We start from the raw sequence: 12810 nt of genomic DNA, 5'->3' as shown, positions 1-12810 counted from the left end.
GGCTTGCACCTTCTGAAACCTTGCGAGAGAGAACTTCGTGGGTGTGTGCCCCAATAGACGCTCCCCCTTTACTCTGGCGTTTGTGGATTTTCCTGGCAGCAAGATGGTCAGATTATATTTTCAAGGGGTTTTGCTTGGAGGGATTTTAAAAAGTAACTGTTTAGAACAGAAGGTGACATGTATTTCTTAACGTCTTTTCCCCAGCACTTCAGACGTGAACTTGACTCAAGGTGACTGCCAAGCTAGGAGCCATAAGGCACACCCGTTCCTCAAACGAAAAGCCCGTCAGCAAGAAAAAACGCAAGTCACGATGACAGAAAGGGGAACCGGCACTTTTCTCAACAGCGCCTCGACGTGCTGCGGTTTCAATATGCAAAGTCGACGTAGCTACACCATTTCTGAGCGTTTCCTCTCCTTCCCTCGGGCATGGCTGCAGGCAGGGAGGTTCTAAATGAGATCGAGGAATCGCTGCTGCGTGCAAAATAAAACAACTAGTTACAGATTTATTTTTAAGGGTTCCTTTTAGATATTAAGGGCCCTCCTCTCTCTCGGTCCCCTCTCACAGCCCCCAGGTGGAGTGCAGGCCTTCCCTCTGCGGGTCTGCAGTCCCGATGGGGCCGGGCTCCAGGTAGGGTCCTGCCGTCGGTCCCATAGGGCTCCCTGTATTGGAATGATGCGGCTGACTAGCCCTTTGGAAGCCAGTTGTGGGATTTTTTTGTGTTTTTTTTTTTTTTTTTTTTTTTTGGGGGGGGGGCGTTGTTTGGGTGGGTTTTTTTTTTTTTTTTTTTTTTTTTTTTTTTTTTTTTTTTTTTTTTTTTTTTTTTTTTTTTTTGCGGCTGTCCTACCAAGGGCGGGGGAGGTAGGAATAAGTTAGAAAGGTACGCGTCCCCTTTAAACACCTCACTCTACTCCTTCCCACGTGGTGCAGGGCTGGGGCGGGGATTCTGCGATGAATCTTTCTGTCGTGGTGTAGAGGAGTCGTATGGGAAGTGAGACGTGAGTATTTATGTTCTTTTGCGTATTTTGTTAGAGCTGTTGCCGTGTTCTCTTTCCTCCACCCCCAACTGTTGGGCGCTCGGCATCTCCTAGCCTGGTGTGGGAGAAATACGCTGGGTAACCCTGTGGTGAGGCTTTCCCTTTTCCTCGAGTGCCCACTATGCTCTGTGGGAGGAATGCCCTGTTGTGGAGCGGGTTTAGAGCGGGAGTAGTAGCCACTGCCATGTTGGGGGGGGCAAAGAGGATTTGAGTGAGGGAGAAAATGGTGGTGGCGAACCGCCCAGCTCTTCACCTCGCACCGGGATCAGTCCCTGCCCGCTGACGACCCCCGACTTTTTTTTTTTTTTAATGTGTGTGTCGTGTTCTTTCCTTCATCGCCGGTAACCTGCATCCTTCTTGCTGCCACCCTGCCCTGGGAGGACCTGAGTGTTCTTACCCGCGCCCCCCTGCCGGGCCCTCGCTCCTTTCCTTTGGGGGGCAACACAAGCCGTAGAAAAGAGGAAGGAGAGGAAAATGGCGGCAGGCAGGCATCGGCTTATCTGGTGTTCCTAGCTCGTACTCGCTTGTCTTTCTCATGTTACTTTCCCTTGTCTTCACTTGTCCCGTCTCATTCCACCCTTCCTCTCCTCGGTGCTTCGGTGTCCTCACGCTCTGCTTGCTAGTTTCTCAAGAGAGGACACCAACCCCACCCTATTTATTTTTCCTTTAGTTTCCGCCTCCATCTTCCTCCATATTGTTACTCTCCCTTCCTGATGCGGACTCTGGAGTTGTCCTCTGCGTATCTGTCCCGCCCTCCGCGTATCAGACTTTTCTTGTTCGGCTTCCCTATTTCATGTCACTGCTGAGTTTATTTTTGCATTGCCCCGTTCCAGCTCTCCTCTGCCTGCCTCCGTCCTGTAGTGTGGTGTCTTTCCAAACCAGGACATGTGGTTTATGTGTGCTTCCCATACCCTGTTTTATTTTCAGTGCTACAGCTTCTATCGTTGTGTTCCAAATTATTCTGACAATTTACTCTAGAACCACATTTGATCCGTTATTATTATTCAGACTGTTTTTTCTTTTGCACATAGTTTATTTCATTGCCAGTTTAAAAACTGCTATTTCTTTTTCTTTCCTGAGGTATGCTTCTTTAAAACTTTATTAGCCTTTCCAAGCTAGTTTATTTTGTGTAGTTTCTCCCTGTGATGCTTCTTTTTATTCTGAAGTCACAAACTAGCTATTTATTTGTTAGAGTTTTTAGTAGCAGGCAAGATGTTGTTCAGCTGCTGTATCTAATCATGTTTGCATACTAGAGAGATGTAGAAGTACACCTGGCAGCATGCATTCAAGGAAAGTTGAGTGTCCACTTGTTCAGTAAATGAATATATTCTAGTGACTGATGATGTAAAGTTGCAATGGAAATATTAATTGCAGTACTGTAGTTCTCTGTAACTGAGATATTTTCAGACTTTTGTATTACTGATGGGAAATGAAGCTTAATCTGTGACAACTATGCAGCTGTTACTCCCGATTTCAACTAGTCAAAATGCTAATGTAAGAATATATGTAGTGTTGGGGGCTTAATTGTTTATATTTATGAATATTATGTCGAGAATTCATCTGGACACCGGTTTTGTATTGCTTTTTTTCATTATAGTATCTACCATACTTGGGAGAACATGAAACAGGTGAAAAAATGTCCTTTTGTAAGCAGTTCAGAACTAAAATACTGCATATAAGGCAGTCACAGCAAAAAGGGGAAGAGCTATAAGAGGGAAGGGTGCTTGTGATTACATCTACAATGTGTATTAAAGGTTATATGAAAAGGTAGGAAAGTCTTCAGGAGGGTTTTGAATAAGTTGAGCCTTTACAAACAGGTTTGGAGATGGCTTTCTATCCATAATGGGATGTATTCCTTGTATAGTGTTCTCATGTTATCTTTCTCTTCCTAGAATGCCGAAGTCAAAGGAACTTGTGTCTTCAAGCTCATCTGCCAGTGATTCAGATAGTGAAGTTGACAAAAAGGTGAACATTATATGCAGTTTATTACTACTGTATTAACTGTTATATTTCAGGCAGGGGTTAAGGAATTAGTTGAGTGTTATGTCACAAAATGATATATGATTTATCTGACACTTAAACCCCAAACACCCCCTCCCAACCCCAAACCAAACCCCAAAAAAACCACCCCCCAAGCTTATGGTTTCGGTGGATGCTTTTTGCTTTGCAGTACACTTTATTCTTAAGGTGCATTTTGCTTCATGTTTTTCTGTATGGTATATTTAGCCACAAGCTTCCTGGAGTTCTTTGCTGTTTTGTGGCTAGTGATAGACAGCTTCTGTATAAGCTGCCTCTGGTGGCAAGAATTTGAACTAATTTTGAGGACACTGCCCCATCTTCATTTTGATATCTGGATTACTTACAAGTCCAAAACCAAAACCTCCACTTGCCTTGTTATCCATGTGCCACTTGCTTATCTCGCTCACATTCTTTTTTATGTTTCAGAGTCTTATGTTTACTGTAAGACTATCTGCTAGTTTCTCACTTAAAAGCAGAGCCAACCAGAATTTCTGAGTTGATAATTTTAACATTACCTGTTTTAAATGCATAAATGTAATGTTTTCATTTAGTTTAATAATTATTTAATTTGTAAATTTGTATAGATGTGTCAGTCATTGCAAACAAATTGAATACAACAGTCAATTTGTCTTTTTAAGAAATGCTAGGTGGTAATGCAGACATTGGGTCTTTTAGCGCGCTTTGCAAAGAGACAATCTGATTTACTGAAGTGGTTAAAATATGAAAATGTGACTTGCTTGCACATAGAAAATTAGGTATTTTGTGAAATCTTAATATAAGAGAAAATGACCAGGTGATTTTTTTTTCTGGAAATGTATTCCTAATAAGACATAGTGTAACAATCAACTTCAGTGGGCAGTAAGGTGGTTGGTTTTGGTTTTGTTTTTTTTCTATGACAACATCCGGTATTTTTTTGAGCTGTTTGTCTTTAAAAGAGATTATTTACAATATGATTCTAGCAGGTGAGAATAATTTTTGGTATCTTTGCATTATTCTTCCTTTACAGTGGGCATGATTACTATATCACCATTAGTGGAAATGTAGCATGCTCTAGCATCGGCTAGCAAAGTAATCTGATTTGCAGGTGATATTGACTCAATGTTTTAAAAACATGTTTAATTTATCATGCTATGAACAGAGATTTGACTTCAATTAAAAATGTTCTCTTGGATTTGATTTTTCAAATCCTTTTTTTTATTATCTTATCTATTTTTTTTTTACCAGAGTTGTTAGCTGTTCCCCATTTTTCATTGTACTTTCTGGAAAATGAAACTTCTATCAGACTTTAAAATTTTAATTAAAACTGACAGTATTACTGCACAAAGAAAGTAGGCTTTTTGAAATGTATTTTCACAGAATCACTCAGTTGGAAGAGACCTTCAGGATTATAGAGTCTAACCCATGCCCTAATGCCTCAACTAAACCATGGCACTGAGTGCCACATTGAGTCTTTTTTTAAACACATCCAGGGATGGTGACTCCACCACCTCCCCGGGCAGACCATTCCAGTACTTATCACCCTTTCCGTAAAAATCTTTCTCCTAATATCCAACCTTTATTTCCCTTGGCACAGCTTAAGACTGAGTTTTGAATTTTGATCTAATTAAATTTCTCTTTAAAGCCAAATTATTATGGTAAGCTTCACTGAGAACAAAAATAGGCTAATTTGAAGATTATTTTTTTTTTTGGCTCCAGTCTAAATGTACAGTATTGTATTCCTGCCCTCACAGGAGGAAGGTGTTAATACATATTGCATAATAGTTTGTGACCTCTAACATAATTTTTTTTTATAACTTATAAAATGAGTTGCGATTTATGAGTTTTTTTTTATTCTTGCTCCAAGGCAAAGCGGAAAAAGCAAGTAGCTCCAGAAAAGCCTGTTAAGAAACAAAAGAGTGGTGAAAGTTCAAAAGGTGCAGCTTCTTCTAAGCAAAGCAGTAACAGAGATGAGAATATGTTTCAGGTAAAATTGATGACTCTCTTAGAGCCTGGTTAAGGTAACCATTTACATAATAATCTGTATAAATTTTATGAGGCTATGTGGATATCATGATAGCATTGTGCTTGGTCTCCTGAAATCTTGGCTGAAGGGGATTACGATGCTAGCATGCAAGATGAGATGCTGAGAAAAAGCACTGATTGGTTTCAATAGAGTAAAAGAATCAGAGTTGTGGTAATTGATTCTAACTCTCGTGTCTTTGCATGTGGTAATTCTCTGTGTAGTCATTTTGTCTGTAAATATTAGATCAGGACAGTCTTGGAAACCCAAAATATGGACTCTTAATTCTTATTTAGCTAGGTCAAGGGAATTTGGCTACTGTTTTCTAAGACAGTATCTTGGAATAAGTTTTGCTCGTTCTTTTATGATGCAGGTTTTTCTCACTGAAAATCCAAAAAGATTTCAATTTTTGACATTGTCAAAATAGGATGAATGTACATTTTTTCAGTAGCCACAAACATTTGTGAGTTCAGGGTATTGCATGTCCCATGGTTAGCTGAAGAAGCAATGTATCCTGAAAGCTGTGCAAGAATATGCGTAGCTCAGAATTCCTTTTTTTAGGGGTGTGGATCAAGACTTATTAAATGCCTGACTAGCTGGTTTGAAAAGGGGAGCACAGGATGAGAAAGGGACTTAAATTCTTAGACTTTGATTCTTAAGTTTGTGAAAAGTTATGTGAGAGGTGCCTAATAAGATGGTTCCAACATTGAATAAAGTAAAATAAATGGTTTTGGGCTGTACCTGTGCAAAGTAATATGTGGGGGGGAAACTAGTGAAGGCCTGTGTCAATTTTCACTTTCCTGTGTATATATAGTTGGAGGGAGAGCTTCAATTTAAGACCCTGGGCATAACTGCTTGGACTTGTACATTGAAGGAAGAATGTAATACTTTTGGTTCTGCTGGGGCATGCTTTGATCCATATAGGAAAAATGATAGTATCTTCTGCATCTAATGAGAGGAACTGCATTTAGGACTCAAATATAAAGCCTATATGTTTGGGATTTTTTTGTAATAGGTTCAGAAATTGCAGCCTTGGGGAAAAGTTAATTTTAATGCCCTCCTTATGAAAAAAAAAAAAAAAAAGAGAAAAAAAAAAAAAACAAAAAACAAAGCAACATAGCAAACCACCATAACTGAACCAACTAATGCAAAAAAACTTTCAAATAAAAGCAAAACTATTTGTGTGCTCTGATTTCTTTCAACCTTTTTTGACTCAAGGTAATAAGTTACTAAAAACAGACAGTAGAGGACATATATTACTCTAAGAGCAGTATTCTTCCAGTGTTGACTACAATACAGAAAAAAATTTCACTATCACCCTGACTTAAACCATCAATGTTCCTAAGTTTCTGCCTGCTTTTAGTTTCTCAACAACAAAAGTTTTTTTAGATTGTTTGTTGTGTTATGTGCGTTCTTTTTTCATGCAACATCAGCTTATGTGTGTTAACCAAGATGTACCTGTTTCAGTGTAGAAATAGCACTGTAGGTCTGAGAATGCTCCCCTTCTCTCCTTTCTACCCAAGAGAGCATGCTCAAGATCTAGTTGCGTGTTAATTTTGGAGGTATTATTTTTTTTTTCTAGGAATATTAACAATACTAGAATCTCTCCTTTCTGCTTCCCCATGGTAATAAAAATGATCTGTGTGCAAGTGATTTTGCAGCATAACTTACAAGTGTGTCTTCAGTTGATGGAAATGAGGCTGTAAAGCATTCATATGATAGTCAGAAATTCTGTGACATCCATATTGTGTGTGGGAATGATAGCAACTGGCATGAAACTTAGTGGTTTGCTGTTCTACACCTTTGGACTGTGTTCTTAAAGTATACAACTTCCTTTAATATTGAACTCGTTGTGACTGCTGTATTTACAAGGTTGAGCATTTTCATAAAGATCTACACTTTATTTTTGTTTGAAACTAATGTTGGTATAATGGTATTCTTGAAACTAATTATGAAGAATAAAATAATTGTAAGAAGAAGGGAATTAAGTATAAGAGACCAAGTATGTTTTATTTATTTACATCATGGTCTTTTAAGTTTTATAGGCAGCCTAGTATACTCTGGAATTTATTAAAGGTTTGAGTACAGTTGGGTTGTGGAACTTTACTCCCATTTGTGATGTATTACTAGAGGCCCTAAGGACAAGCATTATTCATGTTACATTAGATTCCTGTCTGTGGCTTCAAGCCAATGTGAGTAGTTCATCATGTACCTTGGTTAGTTTGACAAATCCTGTCATCTACCTATGCCTGATTTGGATTAGGTTTGTTAATGCTGATGGGTTAAAGTATTAATATTAATTATCCAGAGTGGAACCACATTACATGATTGGGCATTTCACAGGAATTGTTTCCTGAAAAGGAGTTTGCCTGTTGCATATGGACCTCACTTCCCCCTCCCCCCCCCTTTATTTAAGTTTGGGTAAAATTTGCTTTTTTCACTCATGAGAAATAAGTTCTTCAGTTTCCTGGTGTAATGTCTTTACCTATCATAGGCTCCTGAAAGTAGATAAGTAAGTAGGTAATATATGCTTGTGATGCTCTTGAATGTGATTGGTTGTGTGTCATTATTTAGCAATAGTATTCTCCAATTTAGTCCTTGCACTAAAAAAAACCCACCCATGTGACACTCCTTCTTCCCTTCCTGTCCAATTGGAGGCACAAAAGGCAAAGATCATGGGTTGACATAAGAACAATTTACTGGAAACAGCAATGAGATAAGAAAATGAACAGTAACAACAATTATGTTAATAACAAAAGTGTACAAAAGAAATTATTTACATGGAAAGCCCCCAGCAAGAAACAATACCAGACAGCTCTCCTGCCATGTTTTCTTGACCGGAAGAAACCCCCTTTCCTGGGAAGTGACAGTCCCTTTCCCCTGCTTCTAGCAATGATGAGAAGTGATATGGAATAACCTCCCTGTCTTGGCCATGCCACCTCATGGCTACTTCAAAAATTAGCTCTATCCTGACTGGAACCAGGACGTTGTGAAATGCATCAGTGATCACATAAGTTTCAGAATTAATTTGTTCAACCAATTTGCTGTATTACAGATCTCTGCTGTTTGCAGGACTCTCTATTCTAGAAGTTTATATTAGCTTATTGAGGTTCTTCTAATGCTTTTCCAGCAGTACTGATGGACTTGGACATGCTACTAAGTTTGGTCTAAAAAAACTTGGCTACTGTGACATAATACCTTATTTTTGAATGTTAAATTTGTAGTGCTGTGAAAGTATTTAATAAATAAATTGCAAAATACTACCTTATAAACTTTTTTATTTTAAAGGATGTTTTGAAGTAGGAAAGCAACTGCTTCAGGCTTATGGTATTTAAAGAGGTCCTAATTATTTAAAAATAAATTTTAGAGTTAAAATAGCATGATCTGCATAAGAAGAAAAATTACTTTAAGCAAGCACAAAGCCTATTTATGTATATTTTGTGAAATAACAACTTTTATGACTTTGTTTTGCTGGTAGGTAGGGTCAGCACCAGACACTGACGCCAACTTAAGGAGTAGTGTAATTTACTGTAATGCAATACTGCAAAGAACTACAAAAGAATAAGCTAAGCAATGCACCTAGTCATTACTACAGAAGATTGCCTATAGTGATTAAGAAAGATACATCACCAGTTGCCCTAGTACTTTACCCCTGCATCCAGATATCCTTTAATCATCAGCTGGGGGAAGCTGTCACAGCAAAGGACTGGAGAACCACTCCCAGTAACTGGGGAATTCTGTGGTACATCCACCTTACGGGCAAAGAGGCTTCTGATTTTGCTGTGAGAGGAGCCCAGCTTTTATAATATACAAGCTACTATTACTTCTAATGTGGGGACATCTGTTTTTATTCTCCTGTTGGGTTTCTCACTAAGCCTGGCTAGGGCTCAAGGAGGAACCAAGGGAGTTGTCTTTGATCCTACACCCCAGACAAAGCCAGATGTGGCATTGACCAGTTTCTAAATACAGAAAGATAAATACATGTTTTGCCAAAGAGTGGATACATATATCATATTGCTAACAATACTTCATTTGTAAATGGATGCATATACATTTGGTTGGAAGGTTCATCTAGAGGTCAAATTTAGTTCAGGGCCTGTTGTTTGGGCCTTAGTACTTCAGATTTAAACATCTGTGAATGATTTTAGTTGACTGGAGAGTTGCTCATGCTTTCTGGTTAGACTTTATGCTAGTAAGATATGTTTTGTCTCCTGTTTAAGTATGTCAAAGTGCAAGATGTGTAAATTAAATAAGGTGAAAACTAAAACTAATGTTTTATCAGGAAGGAATATTCCTTTTTAAAAATTGTTTATGTGTGTTTTCTTCACAAGGTGGGTCCAGGAGGTACATACAAAATAATAAGAATTTTTTACATGAGTTGTTTGACTGTGCTTTTATTATTATCAAATTTCTCATTCTCAAATTCACATTATATTTTGAATTTATGTGAACAAATAGTTTTTTTAAATCAGTCTTTTTTAAATTTGATAAAGCCTAAATAATGTAACATATAGTATGCCTGTTGTCTCTTTTCCCTTTGCCCTTTCTTTGGAGAATTAAAAAAAAAGCCCTCATAATTCAGTTAAGCCACTGCATGAAAATCTGATATTTCAAAGTCATTTCATACCATTGCTGTGTTGGTAAGCTAAAGTATTTGAATAGGGGTCCTTTTGGGAACATTTGGTACAGTCTTTTAACCACAGTTCCAAGAAAGTGTCCCAATGAACCAGCAGAAGCAGGCATGGGGCAGTTGGTGGCTTACTTCTGTTTCCATCTGTATTTACTATGTTTTAAAAAATAAAAAAAGGGGAAAAAAAAAGAGGGGGGGGGGAACAAGTTAAAAATTGGGCCCATCTCATGTGAATATCTAATTTGATTTCTGTACCTATGGAATGGACTAAAACTTAGATTTGGCAGTAGAGCGTAGAGCGCCTTCTTCCCCGTTTGTTTACAACAGCTACTAAAAAAGATGGTTATAACAGACCCAAAAATTTATTTCAGAAAACAGTAAATTAGTGGGTTTTATAAGATGTAAGCTTGTTAAGAAGACAGGTATTTTCTTGTTCTAGGAGAGAGCCACTTTGAGCATTGAATGCTGAATACTCAACAGGTTTTAAGTCATTAATGTATTTATATTGACATTACTTATTTCCCTACTGATTGCTCTGGATTAAGCTCTTGATCTAGTTGTTTTACTGGTGTCTAAAATAAGCTGAAGTGTGCAATGTCGCATGTACATGTCTGATACTGCTGGGAAAAGTGAATGCTGTAATACATAAAATACCTAAAAAATATCCTTATGTGTGTTTTGACAGATTGGCAAAATGAGGTACGTCAGTGTTCGTGACTTTAAAGGAAAAGTCTTAATTGATATTAGGGAATATTGGATGGATCAAGAAGGTGAAATGAAGCCTGGCAGAAAAGGTATTGTTTTGCTTCATGTTATTTTGTACTAAAACATTGTCTGCAGTTTGCTGGAGATCTTTGTGTATCAGATTTCTATACTTTGTTACTACATGGTATTTTTAGAGTAATATTTTTACTTATTAATGATTCACATTTTACCATATAATTAGTTTTATCAGTTGACTGTAAACAAAAGCAATGTGGTTTCATTGGCCTGAGTCTGTTTTCCTAAATAATTCCCCCATAATTTATGGAAAACAAGGCATCAAATACAAACAGATTTGTTATGGGAGTTACATACATAGCCATACATTTTCCCTTTAATTAACTTCACTTCTTCCTTTTATTACAATTAGATTTCCATATTGGTTTTTGAGTGCTAGGGAGTGGTAATAGTCTCTCCAAAATGTTACTTATAGTTTGTTATTCACAATGCTTTAAGAAACATGAGGGGAAAAAACCCCCAGAATTATGGTTCTTTAAAAGTGTGTAGAAGTTTAGTCCACAGAGGTATGGCTTTTAGAAATCAACGGGAATACAGTTGATTTCCTTGTTTCTTTTGTACTGCCTTCTGTCAAGGCCAGCACCTAATTTCTGTGTTTAGCCTAACACTTGTAAATGCATTTGTTATACTGCACTAATTTTCTTTGTAAGGAGATAAGCTAAGGTCTGAAGCGTTCCAAGTGAGTAATTTCTTTGTAACCGAGGTGGTTGTTACACTTGAGGTATGTTAAGCATTATTAATCGTGACATACGCTGTGTATGAAACCAGCCTTGACAGTAACTGTGCAAGATTCTGCACTACAATTTTTTTTTCCCTAAGTATTTCTTTTTAATGCATTTCAGGTATTTCTTTAAATCCAGAACAGTGGAACCAGCTGAAGGAACAGATTTCTGATATTGATGATGCAGTGAAAAAACTGTAAATACAGAGCTATACAGAAACCTTTTATTATTTCAGTTGCTTTAAGTGGTCTTTTTACATTGGCATTTGTTTTCTAAAATATTGTTTTCCAAGCTATTGTATATTTATTTGGATTACTAAATGATTTGTAAAATGAATATGTGCATTAAAAGTGTATTCTGAATGAGGCTATTTGTGTATACATTACTAAAAGGAAATGTGTTGCTTTCACCTCATAGTATAAAATAAAAAAATCAAATAATATGTAAAGCATAGATGTTTATGGCCTTTTGATTGAAGATGATGGTACGGTTGCCTAATAGCTTTAATTATGGATTTAGTTTAATTGACCATTAATGTGATATTTTTTTCCTGAGATTTCCTTAAGTGTCTCCATTTTAATGTTTTTTTCTTTTATTTCATACTCTGGTATTGCCCTGGCAGCTTTTAGCTTTAAGACTTGATACAAACAGTGAATACCTGGTAAAACTCATTTTTGTAGATAATTTTAAATACTGTATTTGCTAATTTACTGTATTTATTCAAATGTAAACAGTCCTGAGTATATAGACTATTTTGCATTACTTGCATGAAGTGTTATGCTAAACAATAACATTTGAAAACAAGCCACACACTATTTCTTCCCATTTTTCTATAGCTTGATTGACTTAGAAAATACAGTTAGCTTTTGTTCTTAGACCCTAGATTTTGAATGTGATCGTGACAGGACCTTTCATCCCCTGACACAGCAAAAGGCTTCTCTACTTTCCCCATGGCTAAGATAGGCCAGAATGGTTTGTCTTGTGATGAATTATCTTAGCTGAAAACACCCTTAGTCAGCAATAAACATCCTTCCTTGAATGGTGGGAAAGGATAAGCTGCAAATAAGTGACTGACAGACAAGCACTTTGTACAACTATACAAGACCACTATGATTTTCATGAAATCAGAAATCTCTTATACATTTTCTGAGTGTGTAGAGAATTCTCGACGTGGAGATGTTCACATTGAGATACTTCCCTGGGATTGAGAGTAATTAGGAGATTCTTTGCACACCACCGTGATTTGTTGGTAAGTGACATTGGCTCCTAATCAATTCTCCTAATCTCTTTACTATTTCTTCACTAGCTGTAACATAGATTCCTTTATTATTCTGCACTATATTTTATCTACTAGTAGTTCTTTTTGTGTTATCCTGTGTAGTAAGTAGTCTGTTTAAAGTCTTATGTCTGTTTTCCTTGGCCTGTTCAATAAACAATTCATGTTGTAATAGGCCTGATTAGTCATTATTAAGAATTTGTGAGCAAGAGTGGGTTTTGGGATGCTGGCCGTCTCAATAAAGCTGCTGTCTACTGCCAGAAACCTGGAAAGGCACTTGTCTAACCTTTCCCCTCTCATTCATAACAGTGATGCACAAACTTTTACAGTAATGGATCTATACCTCAGA

At 37.3% G+C, this 12810-nt stretch overlaps 1 protein-coding gene across 1 annotated transcript; it reads left to right on the top strand.

Annotated features, from left to right (window-relative positions):
* Positions 1-937: 937 nt before the first annotated feature.
* Positions 938-11636, top strand: LOC131095406 (activated RNA polymerase II transcriptional coactivator p15). Its single transcript, XM_058043101.1, has 5 exons — positions 938-996; positions 2928-3000; positions 4898-5017; positions 10369-10477; positions 11306-11636. The coding sequence occupies exons 1-5, from the start codon at positions 983-985 to the stop codon at positions 11383-11385; spliced, it is 396 nt and encodes a 131-aa protein (XP_057899084.1). The 5' UTR covers positions 938-982; the 3' UTR covers positions 11386-11636.
* Positions 11637-12810: the final 1174 nt, after the last annotated feature.

The sequence above is a fragment of the Melospiza georgiana genome, chromosome W (genome assembly GCF_028018845.1).
Source record: "Melospiza georgiana isolate bMelGeo1 chromosome W, bMelGeo1.pri, whole genome shotgun sequence".
NCBI lineage: Eukaryota > Metazoa > Chordata > Aves > Passeriformes > Passerellidae > Melospiza > Melospiza georgiana.
This window is presented reverse-complemented; position numbering and strand designations above follow the sequence as displayed.

Bases quoted from the DNA above. Each gene is read 5' to 3' on its own strand.
- LOC131095406 (XM_058043101.1), top strand. The intron at 3,001-4,897 runs GTGAACATTATA...TCTTGCTCCAAG, and splicing joins ATAGTGAAGTTGACAAAAAG to GCAAAGCGGAAAAAGCAAGT. The intron at 10,478-11,305 runs GTATTGTTTTGC...AATGCATTTCAG, and splicing joins AATGAAGCCTGGCAGAAAAG to GTATTTCTTTAAATCCAGAA.